At 42.9% G+C, this 17,759-nt stretch overlaps 1 protein-coding gene across 9 annotated transcripts in view; it reads left to right on the top strand.

Moving 5' to 3' along the window:
• Positions 1-17,759, top strand: part of cul2 (cullin 2) — a 100,347-nt gene that overhangs the window by 56,607 nt on the left and 25,981 nt on the right. For 6 of the 9 annotated variants that reach the window (XM_038798292.1, XM_038798294.1, XM_038798291.1 and 3 more), the window contains 3 exons: positions 5,805-5,891; positions 11,450-11,557; positions 16,003-16,062. In XM_038798292.1, the coding sequence (XP_038654220.1) occupies positions 5,805-5,891; positions 11,450-11,557; positions 16,003-16,062 (255 nt within the window). The remainder of the gene's footprint in view (positions 1-5,804; positions 5,892-11,449; positions 11,558-16,002; positions 16,063-17,759) is intronic. The other 3 variants (XM_038798297.1, XM_038798295.1, XM_038798296.1) reach the window with 1 other exon arrangement.

Genomic DNA, 17,759 nt, shown 5'->3' with positions numbered 1-17,759 from the left:
CCACCCTGTTTTAAAAAAAAAAAACCTGCCCCGTACATCTCCTCTAAACTTTGCCCCACGGATCTTAAACCTATGCCCCCTAGTGATTGACGACCCACCACCCTGGGAAAGAGTGCCTGCTCATCCACTCTGTCCATGCCTCTCATAATCTTGTAAACCTCCTATCAGGTCGCCCCTCAACCTCTATCGTTCTAATGAAAACAGTTCACGTTTAATCAGCCTCTCCGCCTAGCTAACACCCTCCAGACCAGGCAACATCCTGGTAAACTCTCCTATGTTCCCTCTCCAAAGCCGTCACATTTTTCTGGTAGTGTGGCAACCAGAATTGTGCGCAATATTCAAAATGTGGCTTTACCAAGGTTCTATACAACTAGCATGACTTGCCAGTTTTTATACTCAATGCCCCGTTCAATGAAGACAAGCATTCTATATGCCTTCTTGACGACCTTATCACTTGTGTTGCCACTTTCAAATATCTGTGGGCCTGTACACCCAGATCTCTCTGACTTTCTGTATTCCTAAGAGTTTTGCCATTTACTATATATTTACCTACCAAAATGCATTACCTCACATAAGTCTCCAACCTATCTATGACCTGCTCTATTCTCTGACAATCCTCAACACTCTCTGGCACTCCACCAACCTTGGTGTCATCTGCTAACTTACAAACCAGAACAGCTACATTTTCCTCCAAGTTTGGATATTATAAACAAGAGGCTCCAGCATTGATCCCTGTGGAACACCACTCGTCACAACCTTCCATTCAGAAAAACATGCTTTGACTGCTACCCTCTACCTTTTGTGACCGAGCTAGTTCTGTATCCATCTTGCCACCTCATCTCTGATCCCATGTGACTTTACCTTTTGTACCAGTCAGCCATGAGGCATCTTGTCTGATTCGTTACTGAAATCCATGGGAACAACATCCACTGCCCTCCCCATTTCAATCAACTTTGTCAACTCCTCAAAAATCTCGATCGTGTTAGTGAGGCACGACCTCTCCTTCACAAAACCATGCTGTCTATCGCTAATGAATCCATTTGTTTCCAAATGGATATAAATCCTGTTCTTGAGAATTCTCTCCCAATAATTTACCTACTACCGATGTGAGGCTCACCGGCCTATAGTTTTCTGGATTATCCTTGCTACCTTTCTTAAACAGCGGTACCACATGAGCTATTCTCCAGTCCTCTGGGACCTCACCTGTAGCCAATGAGAATACAAAGATGTCAGTCAAGGCCTCAGCAATTTCCTCCCTTGCTTCCCTCCGTATTCTGGGGTAAATCCCGTCAGGTCCAGGAGACTTATCTACCTTTAATGTATTTTGAAACACCCAATACCACCTCCCAGACTATCCACACACGTTACCCAAGAATCATCTTCCAAAAAGTCCTTTTCCTTGGTGAACACTGATGCAAAGTAATCATTTAGTACCTCACCCATTTCCTCTGCTTCAACACATAGATTCCCCCCACTGTCCTTTCCCTGGCCATCCACTTGCTTTTTACATATGAATAAAAAGCTTTGGAATTCACCTTAATCGTATTTGCCAAGGACTTTTCATGACCCCTTCCTAGCCCTCCTAATTTCCCGCTTAAGTACCTTCCTACTTTCTTTATACTCCTCGAGGGTTTTGACTGTCTCCACCATCTAGACCGTACAAAAGCCTCCTTTTCCTTTTTGATGAGGTTCATAATATCCTTCGTTATCCAAGGCTCCGTAAACTTCCCATACTTATCCTTCGTTCTCTCAGGAACATGACTTTCCTGAATCCTAATCAGTTGTCACTTGAAAGGCTCCCGCATGTCCGATGTTGAGTTACCCTCCAACCACCGCACCCAATCCAAATTCTTCAATTGCTGTCTAATTTTATCATAATTTGCCTATCCCCAGTTTAGCAACCGACCCTCACCCCTATCTAAAAGTACCCTAAAACATACGGAATTGTGGTCACTACTCCCAAAACGTTCACCTACTGAAAACCTCAAATACCTGTCCAGGCTCATTCCCCAATATCAGGTCCAGTACTGCAGAGAACAGTAGATAGCAGAGAAGCAATATCACGCATTTAGGGGGATATTTCAGAATACTCAGAATAAGTATTTTCCTACAATAAAGAAACATTCTGAAGGGGGGACTTTCCTCCATCATGGTTAACTAAAGTTAAGGAAAGTATCAAACTTAAGGAAAAGACAAAATTGCTCAAAGGTGAGTGGCAGGTCAGATGGTTGGTCATAATATTCAGAACAGCAGAAAATGACTAAAAGATTAATCGGGAGAATGAAATTAGGGTACAAGAGGAAGATAGCTAGGAATGTAAAAATAGATAGCAAGAGTTTCTACAGGTATTTAAACAGGAAAAGAGTAAATAAAGCGAATGATGGTCCTCCGGAAAATAAAAAGGGGGAGTTAATAGGCGATAATAAGGAAATGGTGGGTGATATGAACAGATTTTTTTTCTCTATTCAGAATAGAGGATACAAGAGTCATTCCAATAAAGCTGTAAATCGGGAGGTGGACGAGAGAGAGGAACTAGGTGATATTACAATCACTGGGAAAGCTGTACTGAGCAAACTGATATAGCTGCAGGCAGACAAGTCTCGGGTTGTGATGGAATTAATCTTAGAGTCTTAAAAGAGGTAACTAATGAGAAAGTAGAGGTGTTGGTGTTAGCTTTTCATAATTCGTTAGATTCTGGAAAGGTCACAGCGGTGAGGACCCGGGTTCGATCCTGGCCCCTGGTCACTGTCTGTGTCTGCGATGTTTCAGGGTAAATGAATTGTCCATATTTTTTTATTAAAACAGTAAAAAATATATACAAGTTACAAACACTAATTTTCTGTTGGAGAAACAGGAAACCCTCCCCTCAGTACCAGCGTGTGGGGGATGGATACTCTGATTTTTAAAACCGTTCACAACACATTTCTACAAAAAACAAATGGTACAAGCACTAAACTTTACAAGCCAAATTGCCCCTTATTTGGGGGGGGGATAAAAATTGGATACTCTTTTTACAAAAAAAAATTTTTTTTTAAGTTTCTGGAAGATAAGAAAGTAATGAATAGAAACGCTCTTCAAGAAGGAAGGGAGGCAGGAAACAGGAAATTCGAGGCCAGTTAGCTTGACATCTATCGTGGGGAAGGGATTAGAATTGATCATTAAAGAGGTTATTCCTGCGCTACGAGGCAAGCTCCAGGTAATTGGGAAGGATCAACATGATTTTATACATACTAGGGTTCACCCTTCTAGGACAGATGAGTATTTTATTTCTGAGGGTTGTACGATTTTGGAACTCTACCTCAGATGGCTGTGAAAGTGACATCACTGAATATTTTTAAGGCAGAGGGAAATAGATTCTTCATGGACAAAAGAATCAAGGGATATGGGGAATGTGGATCTCATCACAAAAAGATTAGCTATGATCATCTTGAATGGCAGGACAGCCTGGAAGGGTTGAAAGGCCGATCTCTGCTCCCGTTTCATATGTTTGTAGTGTTTCTCGTACTTCTTGTCCAGTGATCATTTTTTTATGTTCCTGTCTTTTACCCTTGATTTTCATAGAATAGAATCCCTACAATGCAGAAGGAGGCCATTCGGCCCATCAAGTCTGCACCAACCCTCTGAAAGAGCACCCTATCCCACGGGTGACATGGTAGCACTGTTGCTTCACAGCACCAGGACCACAAATTCAATTCCCGCTTGGCTCACTGGCTGTGCAGAGTCTGCACGTTCTCCGTGTCTGCGTGGATTTCCTCCCCAAAGTGCTCAGATTTCCTTCCAGAAGTCCCCAAAGGCATGCTGTTGGGTAATTCGGACATTCTGAATTCTCCCGCAGTCTACGCGAACAGGCGCCGGAGTGTAGTGACTCGGGGGTTTTCACAGTAACTTCATTGCGGTGTTAATGTAAGCCTACTTGTGACACTAAACAAGATTATTATTATTATCTAGGCCTGAGGCTCACTCCCCCTTTGTGGGACTATTGAAATGCTTTTAATACCTTCTACCTTGAAGGCAGACACTAAATATTTGTTCTAGGTCTCTGCATTTCCTTGTTTTCTAGTACTAATTCCCTTGTCTCATCCTCTAAGGGACCAACATTTTTCTCTTCTATTTCATATACTTGTAGAAGCTCTTTCTGCCTGTTTTTATATTTCTTACTAGTTACCCGGCTAATCTAATTTCTCCCACTTTTTTATTTAAATCATCCTTTACTATCTTTCAAAATTTTCCCGGTGTCTGGCTTAACAGTAATCATTTTAACATTTATATTTATCGCGAATTATGAAGCCTCTCTTTTTAAATATCTGCAAATGTGTATCGACCATCTTCGTTTTAATCTATTTTATTAATCCACTCTAACCAATATTGTCTTCATACCTTTGTAATCACCTTTTATTTATATTTACGGCATTAGCTTCAAACCCAAATTTCTCACCCTCCAACTGTGAAAGTCTGTCATATTACGATCACTCTTCCCTAGAACATTATTTTACAATGAGATCATTACTCAATTCTGTCTCTGTATACATTATCAACTCTAAAATAGCCTGGTTGGTTCCACGATATATATTGTTCTAAGAAGCGGCCTCAAATACATTTTTATAAACTCTACCTCAAGACCACCTTTGCCAATTTGGTTTGTCAAATCTATGAAGTTTTAAGTTGCTTGCGATTATTGCAGTAGCTTTGTTTTTAGCCCTAATTATTTGTTGACTTATACTTTATCCTAGAGTGTCCTAGAGGAGACCTATAGACTACTCCTGCCAGTGAATTCACTCCCTTGCTTTTTCTTATTTTCACCTAACTGATTCCACATCTTAATTTTGAGCCAAGATCATTTCTCTTTGATCTAATCTTTTATTAACAAAGCTGCCAACTCCCTTTCCTTGTTGCCTGTTGTTCTGAAACAACAATAATTAGTTCCCCACTTTGGTCCCTTTTCAGCCACATCTCTGTAATAGTTATCAGCTCATACCTATTTAGTTCTTTTTGTGCGGTCAGCCTGGAACTTGGTCTTTTTACCATTTTTCCCTATTTGCTGGTGCACTCTTGTGTTTGTACACTCCATTCCACTGGTTTGGGTCATACCTGACACAAAGGAAGATGATTGCGGTTGTTGGAAGTCAATCATCTCAGTCCCAGGACGTCACTGCAGGAGTTTCCATTCCAACCTGTCCAGTAACACCACAGCAATCTATCACATAATATTCTGTGCTCTCCTGGATTAACAAACTGGTGCCATATTTGATGATGAGAGAGAAATTAAAATGAATGGTTATGGTCAGCTGGAATACTTTAAATATTTTTATTATAAACTATGGAGTGCAATCACTCTGAGAGGTGAAAGGGAAGGAGCTGGTTTATCTTTCTGAATGCCTCTGCACATATTTTCTTATAAAGGCAAAGAAATTAGAATCTCACACAGAGAGCGGCCAGGTAATGCAACATGTTCATATTTCCTCAACATTTGCACTAGCTATTCTGTTAGAAATGCTGCAAGATCATGTAGATTTATTTAAAAGGGACCAGCTGCCTGTTTTTTTTTGTAAGGGAAAAAGTAAGGGGAGAAAAAAATGAACAAGGCTCATAGGGGATTATTTTGAACCTGCGCTAGCCGTCAGCGTAAATGGCGACACCAGTGCAAAATCGCACAAGAATCAGAAAACAGGATCCTTGCCAACAAGATCTCATTTTCAGATTTTCCCCACCCCTTGCCAGTGACATAACAGTGGAAATTTCATTTAAATGCATTTAAATACATTTGAATATATTTAAAGATCTTCCCCGCCATATGTTCCCCCTAGGTAAGGAATTCCCAGCATGCCGCCGAGGTTTACAGCAGCCATTGCAAAACAGGAATTAGTCAAGGGGAACCAACCGGGGGCGCAAAGGTAAGTATAGTCCCCCACGGGAGGGGGGGAGAAGGACATGTGCCCCCTGGCATTGCTGTTCTATTGCCAGGGGCTAGCCCACTGGGGTGCCCCATTGGAGGGGATTCCCAACCCCAGTGCTTGTGTGGGGGGAGGGCAGGGGGTTGCTGTGGTACAGATCGGGGTGCCTGCACAGAAAATTTGGAGAGAAAACTCCGTTCTGCAGCTGGAGAGCTACATGCTAATTTTCTTGCTGAAACCGACACTCTGGGAGAAAAAGACATTGGAAGATTCCACCCATACACTAATTAATTACATTGTGAGAGAACCATATGGAAAAGGAGAGAACAGGAGACCGTGAAAGGCAAATAGAAATATTAAATGACTTAAACCAGGAAGAGGGATTTTAAAATTATTTACCTCTAAGTAATTCCGCAGGAGTTGAACTGATCTAATCTGAAAACAAAGAAAACTGTGTTCTGCAAAACTGATTAGTATATGCTGTGAGGAAAATAAAGTTAGTTTTAAGGGATTTATATTTGTATTGGTAAACATTACAAATAATGTACAGTTTTAGGTGTATTTCATGTTTTTGTGCCTGGAAGGGTAAAATCTGTAGTTGGATTCATACTGGTTATGTGTAGGAGACAGTTCAGTTGCAACTGTGTTTTTGTTGTGCTCAGAGTGGGCTACGACATGAAGAATAAATGAGGCATAAGTGTGTGGCTCCAGCTTAGCAACTGGAGGTCTTTGTAAGCTAAAAGACTTTAGGTTTTAGTTTAGATGATTTGAGACCAGTTGGAGCCAGGATCTTGGGTGTGAACATTCTGCTAGCAGAAAGACTAGACAGGATATGAGTTGCAAAGGGATTTCCTAGAGTGCAAGTTACAGTCCAGATAACCAGAGAATTGGGACAGAAAGAACGTTTCATACACCTGAAGTTTAAGACAACAGAGACCAAGGTGTTGTTCAGAAGAATTCAAGGAAGAATAAAGATGGTGTTCTGATATGAGACTCTTATTTTACCTTCTAATAAGAATCGGTAGTCTGGTTGGTGGGAGGTGTCAAAAATATGACTTTATTGTGAATTACTCCCAGGTATAATGTGGAGATGCCAGCGTTGGACAGTAAGAAGTCTTACAACACCAGGTTAAAGTCCAACAGGTTTGTTTCAAACACTAGCTTTCGGAGCACTGCTCCTTCCTCAGGTGAATGAAGAGGTATGTTCCAGAAACATATATATAGACAAATTCAAAGATGCCAGATAATGCTTAGAATGCGAGCATTTGCAGGTAATCAAGTCTTTAAAGATTCAGAGATAGGGGTAACCCCAGGTTAAAGAGGTGTGAATTGTCTCAAGCCAGGACAGTTGGTAGGATTTCGCAAGCCCAGGCCAGATGGTGGGGGATGAATGTAATGCGACATGAATCCCACTTGTGTTCGGAACTTGGCTATAAGTTTCTGCTCGGCGATTCTGCGTTGTCGCGCGTCCTGAAGGCCGCCTTGGAGAACGCTTACCCGGAGATCAGAGGCTAAATGCCCTTGACTGCTGAAGTATTCCCCGACTGGAAGGGAACATTCCTGCCTGGTGATTGTCGCGCAATGTCCGTTCAATCGTTGTCGCAGCGTCTGCATGGTCTCGCCAATGTACCACGCTTCGGGGCATCCTTTCCTGCAGCGTGTGAGGTAGACAACGTTGGCCGAATCGCACAAGCATGTACCGCGTAGCTGGTGGGTGGTGTTCTCACGTGGTGGGTGGTGTTCTCGTGTGTAATGGTGGTATCCATGTCGATGATCTGGCACGTCTTGCAGAGATTGCCATGGTAGGGTTGTGTGGTGTCGTGGTCGCTGGTCTGAAGGCTGGGTAGTTTGCTGCAAACAATGGTTTGTTTAAGGTTGCACGGTTGTTTGAAGGCTAGTAGTGGGGGTGTGGGGATGACCTTGGCTAGATGTTCATCTTCATCGATGATGTGTTGAAGGCTGCGAAGATGATGTCGTAGTTTCTCCGCTCTGGGAAAGTACTGGACAACAAAGGGTACTCAGTCGGTCGTGTCCCGTGTTTGTCTTCCGAGGAGGTCAGTGCCGGTTTTTGCTGTGGCGCGTTGGAACTGTCGATCGATGAGTCCAGTGCCATATCCCGTTTGTACGAGGGCATTTTTCAGCGTCTATGTGTCTGTTACGCTCCTCCTCATCTGAGCAGATCCTGTGTATACGGAGGGCTTGTCCATAGGGGATGGCTTCTTTAATGTATTTAGGGTGGAAGCTGGAGAAGTGGAGCATCGTGAGGTTATCCGTGGGCTTGCGGTAAAGCGAAGTACTGAGGTGACCGTCCTTGATGGAGACAAGTGTGTCCAAGAATGCAACTGATTTTGGACAGTAGTCCATGGTGAGTCTGATCGTGGGATGGAACTTATTGATGTCATCGTGTAGTCGTTTCAGTGATTTTTCATTGTGGGTCCAAAGGAAAAAAATGTCATCGATGTATCTGGTGTATTTAACGTCGGTTGAGGGTCCTGTTAGGTGAGGAGGTCTTGTTCAAACTTGTGCATGAAGATGTTGGCATATTGAGGTGCGAATTTGGTCCTGTGGCTGTTCCGTGCGTCTGGATGAAGAACTTGCTGTCGAAGGTGAAGACGTTGTGATCTAGAATTAAGCGGATGAGTTGCAGAATTGAGTCTGGAGATTGGCAGTTGTCGGTGTTGAGTACTGAGGCTGTTGCAGCAATGCCGCCGTCATGGGGGATGCTGGTTAGAGTGCCAAGACATCCATTGTGACGAGGAATGTTCCTGGTTCAACTGGTCCATGGGTGCTGAGTTTCTGTAGGAAGTCCGTTGTGTTGCGACAGAAGCTGGGTGCACCTTGTACGACGGGTTTCAAGATGCCCTCGATGTAGCCAGAGAGGTTCTCACACAGGGTCCCGTTGCCTGAAACGATAGGACGGCCTGGTGTGTTGGCCTTGTGTATTTTCGGGAGGCAGTAGAGATCTCCAATGAGGGGAGTACGTGGGATGAGAGCACGTAGGGTGCTCTGAAGGTCTGGATCCAAGGTCTTGATCAGTCTGTTGAGTTGGCAGATGTGTTCCTTGGTCGGATCTGCGGGTAACTGTCTGTAGTGTTCCTGGTTGTTGAGTTGTCAGTATACTTACTGAATAAAAACTTGGAAATGAAATATCAAGCAATACATTAAAACAGTCAAGCACAGAAGGCACGCGGCACAGTGGTTAGCACTGCAGTCTACGGCACTGAGGACCCGGGTTCGAATCCCGGCCTTGAGTCACTGTCCATGTAGAGTTTGCACATTCTTCCCGTGCCTCGTGGGTTTCACCCCAACAACCCAAAGATGTGCAGGATAGGTGGATTGGCCACGCTAAATTGCCACTTAATTGGAAAAAGAAATAATTGGGTACTCTAAATTTAAAAAAGAAGTCAAGTACATGGCAAAAATAGTAAATACAAAAAGAAATCACTTGACACAAACAGATAGATGATTCAGGAATTCATGAACAAAGACCTTGACCACGAGGTCGTACTTTTTTAAGGGAATTCCTATCTCTGGTTTAACCCCACATTTACTTTCATTGGCTTCTAATTCTCAGCTGAGACTTCCTGGTTTGTTCAAATTAATGTCTGTTATTTGGAGGAGGATTGGTTAATCAAACATTGGACATTACTTAAGATTGACTGGTGCCTATCAAAACTAACTTAGCGTCTGCGTGTGCAGTCTTAGGGAAAGTACTGCATATGTTTTCCATACCTGCCATGTTACATGGCTTGGCAAAGACTTTTCTAGAACTGATTAGTTGATTAGACAGAGATCAATACATTCTCAGTACTGCATACACTGGAATACAATGGTTAATTCATTTTATGAGATCGAGTTCCCACAATCAAGACACTTTTCATATTTTTGCCTCTTAGCTACAAGCATTCAAGTAGCACCTATATGAATAAAACTTTACTCTATCATCTGAGTTAGAGACAATCGCAGTAACTAGATTTAAAATAGGACAGTAGACTTCAGAGATAGATGAAATGTTTGATGTAATTTCAATACAGTCTGGGAATCGAAAGTTAAAGTAATTGTGAGAAGTTTCCATAGCAGTCAAGGTGAAGAAATCCTAAAGAGGTTGGTGTGAAATCCTGGACTGTATTCACTATTAAAAGTGGAGCAGAAGCTTTGTTTGAATTGTCATTTGTAAAACCTGGACTGGATTTCGGGATGCAAGCTGCCAAAGGAAAGCATTATTCGTAGAGAAGAATTGAAAGTGTGTTTTGGGAGTGGGGGTTGGGAACTCTTTTTTTTTTAAAAATTAATTCAGTTTCCAATTTTCTTTCGCAATTAAGAGGCAATTTAGTATGGCCAATCCACCTACCCTACACATCTTTGGGTTGCGGGGAGAGACCCATGCGAATGCGCAAACTTCACACGGACATTGACCCGGGGCCAGGATCGAGCCCCGGTTCTCAGCGATGTGAGGCAGCAGTGCTAACCACTGTGCCGCCCTGGTTGGAAACATGTGGCAATCATCTTGGGAGATTCGGAGGAGAAAACCACAGACTCTTAACGGGTTCAGAGCAAGTGCATGTATTTGACCACAGTCATCTTGCATGCTTAAAAGGACTTTAATGGGACCATTGTAGCTTAAAATGTACTTTTATAATCCATGTTATTTTTTATTATTGTTTAAACTATTAGCAGTCCTGTGATTCTGCCTGTAAAGGTTACAGTCGTTTGAGCCAGAATTCCATTCTGGCATCTTCGATCCAACTGTGATCGTAACAATGCGCAGTTCTAGTTTCTTTTACAGTCATTTTTGACATTTTTTTTCCGGCTTGCCCTAAGTAAATGAATCATACTGAAGTACAGTTTATTGACTTCTAGAGCTTCATATGCATTGACTAATTAGTTTTTAATTTGTAGCCCCAGTGGTGAATGTTTACAGGCTGTTTGACTATGAGAAGAGTCCCAGCAAAACTCATCACATTGTGGCCTGATGTCTAGGCATTCATTCTTTCCCCCAGACCAGTGATTAAGAATCGGCAATAGAGATTGTTTCTTCTGGTTTCCCTGTGCACACTGGTTAACACTGCTGCCTCACAACAATTCTGGCCTTGGGTGACTGTCTGTGTGGAGTTTGCACATTCTCCCCCTGTTTGCGTGAGTTTCCTCCGGGTGCACTGTCTTCCTTCCACACTCCACAAAGATGTGCAGATTAGGTGGATTGGCTATGATCAATGAGCAGGTTTATGGGGATAGGGCAGAGGAGTGGGTCTAGGTAGAGTGCTCTTTTGGAGAGTTGGTGCAGACTCAATGGGCCTAATGACCTTCTGCATTGGTATGGGACTCCCCAATTGCAAAAGAAAACAAGGGATGGAATCTGGGACTTTACTGGGCTGTTGCGAAATATGGTTCTCTGGATGTACAGCCATTGATGGAATTAGCATCGGTTTCTGTAAACCCAGTTGCCCGTTCTGCCCAACATTCATTTCAAACTGGACGCCAGCCAGACAGATGGCCCTGCAGTCCAGATTAAGATTTCACCTCGTCTCGGGATTAATCTTTTTTATCTTTTTGATCAGATGCCTACACAGTTTGTGGAATCTGTTCTTGAAGTTCACAGTAAATTTCTTCAACTCATCAGTTCAGTCCTTAATGGTGATCAGCATTTTATGAGTGCACTTGATAAGGTATGTTACTTTACGTAAATCTCTGCTTTTAAAAAAAAAAAATTGCATCCCCTCCTCTTGTGAGCATTATGAGACCTGATGTTGTAAAATGTACACAATTTCTCTGATAGTTTAGAAAACTTAGATCAATGTTTTAAAATCATTCATTCATTTTTCAAAATGACAATCCTGAGGGACCTGGTTTAGAATCCATTCTTAGTGAAATGAGCCAGTACATCTCTTGATGATGTTTTACGCTGTACTGTACCAAGTAGTAAATGGAGATGAGGAGCTTAAGAATTGCTGCCTCTCACTTGAGTCAAGAAAGAAGAAATTGCACAGAAAATAAAGCAGGAATCAAGAATTTAAAGCACTTTGGAATGTAAAATGTTTAGCTTGGTAAATTCAATTACTGACAAGTGTAGTGTGGTGTAATGGTGCCACCTGTTGGTCGAATTCCAGAATGTTTTTTCTGTTGACTAAATCCAGCTCTTTCGGTTAAATCACAGATCTTCTGAACTGCAAATGGCAATTTATTTTGTAAAATAATCCTGAATCTTCAGTTTCCGTTGCATCGTTCTTACTGCCGGCAGGGTCCCATACATCATTAGATTTAGGTTTATTCTCACGTGTACCAAGGTACAAGAAAAGTATTGTTCTGCATACAGTCCAGACAGATTGTTCCATACATGAAAAAACATAGGACATACGATAAATACACAATGTAAATACATGGACATTGGGTGAAGCATATGGGGTATAATGCCAACAACAGTAGTGAAAATGCGTAGAGAGATCAGTTCAGTCCATAAGAGGGCCATTTAGGAGTTTGGAAACAGCGGGGGAAGAAGCTGATTTTGAATGTTAGTACATGTTCTCAGACTTTTGTATCTTCTGCCCAATGGAAGAGGTTGGAAGAGAAAATAACCCAGGTGGGAAAGGTCTTTGCTGCACACTTTCCCATGGCAATGGGAGGTGGAGACAGAGTCAGTGGATGGAAGGGGTGATGGACTAGGCTGTGTTCATGACTCCCTCTGTAGTTTCTTACGGTCTTGGGCAGAGCAGTTGCCATACCAACCTGTGATGCAGCCAGCTAGGATGCTTTCTATGGGGCACCTGTAAAAGTTGGTAAGAGTCAATGTGGACATGCCGAATTTCCTTAGTTTCCTGAGGAAGTATAGGCGCGTTGTTGTGCTTTCTGGTGGTAGCGTCAGCGTGGGTGGACCAGGACAGATTGTTGGTAATGTGTACACCTAGGAATTTGAAGCTCTCAACCATCTCCACCTCGGCTCCATTATGCAGGCGGGTGTGTACGACAATTCGCTTCCGGAAGTCGATGACCAGCTCCTTGGTTTTGCTAATGTTGAGGGAGAGATTGTTGTCATTACACCACACCACGAGGTTCTCTGTCTCCCTCCTGTACTCTGACTCATCCTTGTTCGGGATCCAACCCACTATGGTCGTGTCATCCGCAAACTTGGAGATGGGGTTAGAGCCAAATTCTGCCATACAGTTGTGTGTGTATAAGGAATATAGAAGGGGGGTAAGTATGCAGCATTGCACATTCTCCCCGTGTCTGCGTGGGTCTCACCCCCACAACCCAAATATGTGCAGGGTAGGTGGATTGGCTACGCTAAATTGCCCCTTAATTGGAAAATAAAAATTGGGTACTCTAAATTTATTTTTAAAAAGGAAGAAAAAAAAAGTATGAAGCCTTGTGGGGCGGGGCCCAAGTATTGAGGATTATTGTGGAGGAGGTGTCGTTGTTTATCCTTACTGCTTGTGGTCCATGGGTCAGGAAGTAGAGGATCCAGTTACAGAGGGAGGAGCCCAGTTGCAGAGGGAGTAGTCAAGTCCAAGGTTTTGGAGTTTGGATATAAACGTGGCTGCATTACACACATATTAGAATATTGTAATTTGGATGTTATGTTTGCATTCAAAATTGTTAAAAATCACAAATGCTTACAAGGGCAAGAATGAGCCAGCTCTTTGGGGGGGGTAGAAGATGTGTGTGAACGTTGCGGGGGAAGCCCCGCAAACCACGCTCATATGTTTTGGTCCTGTCCAAAGCTGGAGGATTACTGGAAGGAGGTGTTTAGGGTAATCTCTAAAGTGGTGCACGTGAGACTGGACCCGGGCCCTCGGGAGGCCATATTCGGGGTGTTGGACCAGCTGGGGTTGGAAACGGGCGCAGAGGCAGATGTTGTAGCCTTCGCCTCGTTGATCGTCCGAAGGCGGATCCTGTTAGGGTGGAGATCAACCCCTCCACCCTGTGCCCTGGCGTGGCAGGGGGGCCTACTGGAATTCCTGACGCTTGAAAAGGTCAAATTTGAACTGAGGGGAAGGATGGAGGGGTTCTACAATTCATGGGCGTTATTCATTATGCACTTTTGAGAATTGGATCACATTGAACATTAGGGGGTTTGGGGGAAGGGGGACTGTACGTGTTAATGGTGATTTTGGGTGATTCCTGATACTTTTTTGTCATTTGTTTATGTTAACATGCGGGCTATTGTTTGGGGATTTGGTGGGAGGATGGGATCGTTGTTATTGATATGGGGATTGACATTACATTTGTTACTGATTGTTGTTTATTGTTGCGTGTAAATCTGGGAGAAAATGTGAAAAAGGGGGCGAATAAAAGAAATTTTACAAATAAAATCACAAATGACTTAATAAAATAGTTTTTTTTAGAAAAAAGAATAATGTAATTTAGTTGTGTACATCATTTACTCCATGTAGCTTAATCTTAATCAGACCGGTGAGGTGTACTGAATGGAAGTTAGTTGTTGCCTGCCTTACAAAGAGGAGAAAATGTAGCCCAAAATCTCATGTGTTTTTGTTGTAGTTATGGATTGATAGTGGCAGAATCTAGGGAGCTGTTCACTTGCTCATCTTGTCCAAGTAAATGATCCATGACGCATAGGAGGAAGGAATAAGTGACTAGTTGTTAAAAGGTGAAAAAAATCAATGTTGCTCGCTCTGTTCTCCATTAGAAAGTCACTTGTCCATGCTCCTCGGGTACCTGTTCAACCTGAGAAGTATTTCATGATGAGAACTATCCTGCAATATCTCCACAATCTCTGTGTATAACCACTGGCCTTGGTTCTGCTTGCTGAAAAATCTGCCTGGGGAGTTAGGCAATCTAAGTACTTGACTTTCTGGCACAGGGCATTAGAACACCAGGATGTAGGGATGACATGGTGTCGCTGTGGTTAGCACTGCTGTCTCACAGCGCTGAGGACCCAGGTTCGGTCCTGGTCCCGAGTTACTATTCGTGCGGAGTTTGCACATTCTCCCTGTGTCTGCGTGGGTCTCACCCCCACAACCCAAAAAGATGGGTAGGATCGGTGAATTGGCCATGCCAAATTGCCCTTAATTGGATACTCTAAATTTGAATTTTCCAAAAAGAACACCAGGATGTTGCACCTCTGGCTTGCTTCCCTACCCACCAGTTCTAACTTCAAGCCATATTGCCACTGAAGCACTCCCAAATCAAGGCTGTTCAAGCCACGAGGACAATTTGTAAGATCACAGCCAGCCCACCAGCAGTACATTGCACACCCGTTATTCAGCTGTGTGAATGTCTTTATCTCCACCATGGTTAACAACCTACACAACCTTCTATGTTGAAGCAAATTTTGTAGTCCTCAGAAGAGAGCAGCGTTTTTCAGCTTTTCTACCCAGTGTGTCTCACAGTTAACTGAAGGGAAGTTCTTTTCTCAGCATTGCAATGCACTTGTAATCTGAATCTTTGAAGAGTACTGTACTTGTGTGATTTACTTTCCATTTGTATCCTTATGACCACAGAGTAAGATGGCACATTTTGAATAGTAGTTATGGTTAGCACTGCTGCTTCATTGCGCCGAGGACGCCGGATCGATCCCAGCCCCGGGTCACTATCTGTTTGGAGTTTATATATTCTCCCCTGGTCTGTGTGGTTCTCACCCTCACAACCCAAAAAGATGTGCAGGATAGGTGAATTGCCACACTAAATTGCCCCTTAATTGGAAAACAAGAATTGGGTACTCTGAAATTTTTTTTAAATCACAGCAGTTCGTGCTGTGAGCTTGCACGCACCATCTCCAGACTGCCGAAATTAATTCCATGTAACTTTCTTCCAACCTACAATGTGGCAGAAGACATTTTCTGCCTTAGAATGAATTAGATTTAGATTCTGCCCCATGAGGTGAAAGAGCAGGGTGCTTACCCCAGTGTATCCTTTAGCAAGATCTTTTTGAGGATGAATGAGAAGGCCAACCTTCCCTTTGTTTTCCACCCCTGCCCAAATACATCAGATTTTCTTCCCCGTGCATTTGGTAGAACACTCACCTCGTCCCCCTTCTGTGTGCTGTTTCTGAAAACCTATTCAACGTGGTTGTAATCCGACTGAAAATTAGAACAATGAAAAATGACAGAGTTGCCATCTTGTTGAAATACTGTTTGAGGTTTTTTTTTTCTCATAGGCCCTAACATCAGTAGTAAATTATAGAGAGCCCAAATCTTCCTGCAAGGCTCCAGAGCTGGTAAGTACGGCAAGCATAAATGTGCAATATTTCTGTCCTCTTCGCACACTGACATTGAACTAATGTTCTGGACCAATTTGACAAATTGAGTATGCTGATCTATCTTGTAAACAGACTGCTCAGAGTAAGTAAAAGACTAAACACCAAAGGTTCTGGAATTCTGAAACAAAACCAGAAAGTCAGAAACATCCAGCAAGTCAGGTAGCATCTATGGAGAAAGACGGTCAGTTAATAAATCAGCTGGGGATCCTTCTCTAAGCTCCATCATTTTCTATTTTTGTTTCTTTCAAAGCACACTGAACGTCACGTTTTCCAGACCCCAAGATCAACTTAGATTTCAATTATGCCTGAATTTACATTGGGCCTCCCCAGTGCTTTAATGGTTTAAAAGCGCAATTTTACTACACAATGTTGAACCCTTAATGAACTGATTTCATAGAATTGACCTAGTACTTTTTAAATGCAGTGAGTGTTTTTGGCTGGGCCACCCTTTCAAGCAGTGAAATCCAGACCACCACCTCTGTCCGGGAGGCAAAAAGGTTTTCCTCAACTTTCTTCTAATCGTTCTACTAATTACTTTAAGTCTATGCCCTCTGGTTATTGACTTGTCTGGGAAAGAAAATAGGTCCTTCCAATCCAGTAGGCTGCTCATAATTTTACACATGTCAGTCAAGGCCATGTAGGGGACAGAGTAACTAGACAGATTTCCAGCCATAATCTCTTTCTCAAGACAATTTCTGATGACTGCTTATTTCGGAGATGAGGCCACAACTCTGGACTTTTTCCACCCTCAACTGTTATATCTGACGTTGATATTCACTCTGTGACCTGAGAGAGTCATAGATGTTTACAGGATGGAAACAAGCCCTTTGGCAAAGTTTGTCCATGCCACCCAGTTTCTATCACTAAGCTAGTCCCACTTGCCCGCATTTGGCCCATATCCCTCTATACCCACCCTGCCCATGTAACTGTCCAAACCTTTTTAAAGGAAACAACTGTACCCACCTCGACTACTGCCTCTGGTAGCTCGTTCCAGATGCTCACCACCTTCTGTGTGAAGAAATATCCCCTCTGGTCTCTCCCCACTCATCTTAAACCTATGCCCTCTAGTTCTAGACTCCTCTACCTTTGGGAAAAGATGTTGACTATCTATTCCCTCATTATTTTGTAGACCTCTTTAAGATCACCCCAAAGCCTCCTACGCTCTAGGGAAAAACGTCCCAGCCTCTCCGTATAGCTCAGACCATCAAGTCCTCGTAGCATCCTTGTAATCTCTTCTGCACTCTTTCTAGTTTAACAATATCCTTCCTATAATAGGGTGACCAGAACTGAATACAGTATTCCATGTGTGGTCTTACCAATGTCTTGCACAACTTCAACAAGACGTCCCAACTCTTGTATTCAATATTCTGACCCATAAAACTGAGCATGCTGAATGCCTTCTTCACCACCCGGTCCACCTGCGACTCCACTTTCAAGGAGCTATGAACCTGTACCCCAGATCTCTTTGGTCTATAACTCTGCCCAACTCCCTACCATCAACTGAGTAGGTCCTGTCCTGATTTGATCGACCAAAATGCATCACCTCACATTTATCCAAATTAAACTCCTTCTCCCATTCATCAGCCCACTGGCCCAATTGGTCAAGATCCTTGCAATCTTCACCATCCACTATGCCACCAATCCTGTCATCATCT

Source organism: Scyliorhinus canicula, chromosome 5 (assembly GCF_902713615.1).
Source record: "Scyliorhinus canicula chromosome 5, sScyCan1.1, whole genome shotgun sequence".
NCBI lineage: Eukaryota > Metazoa > Chordata > Chondrichthyes > Carcharhiniformes > Scyliorhinidae > Scyliorhinus > Scyliorhinus canicula.
This window is presented reverse-complemented; position numbering and strand designations above follow the sequence as displayed.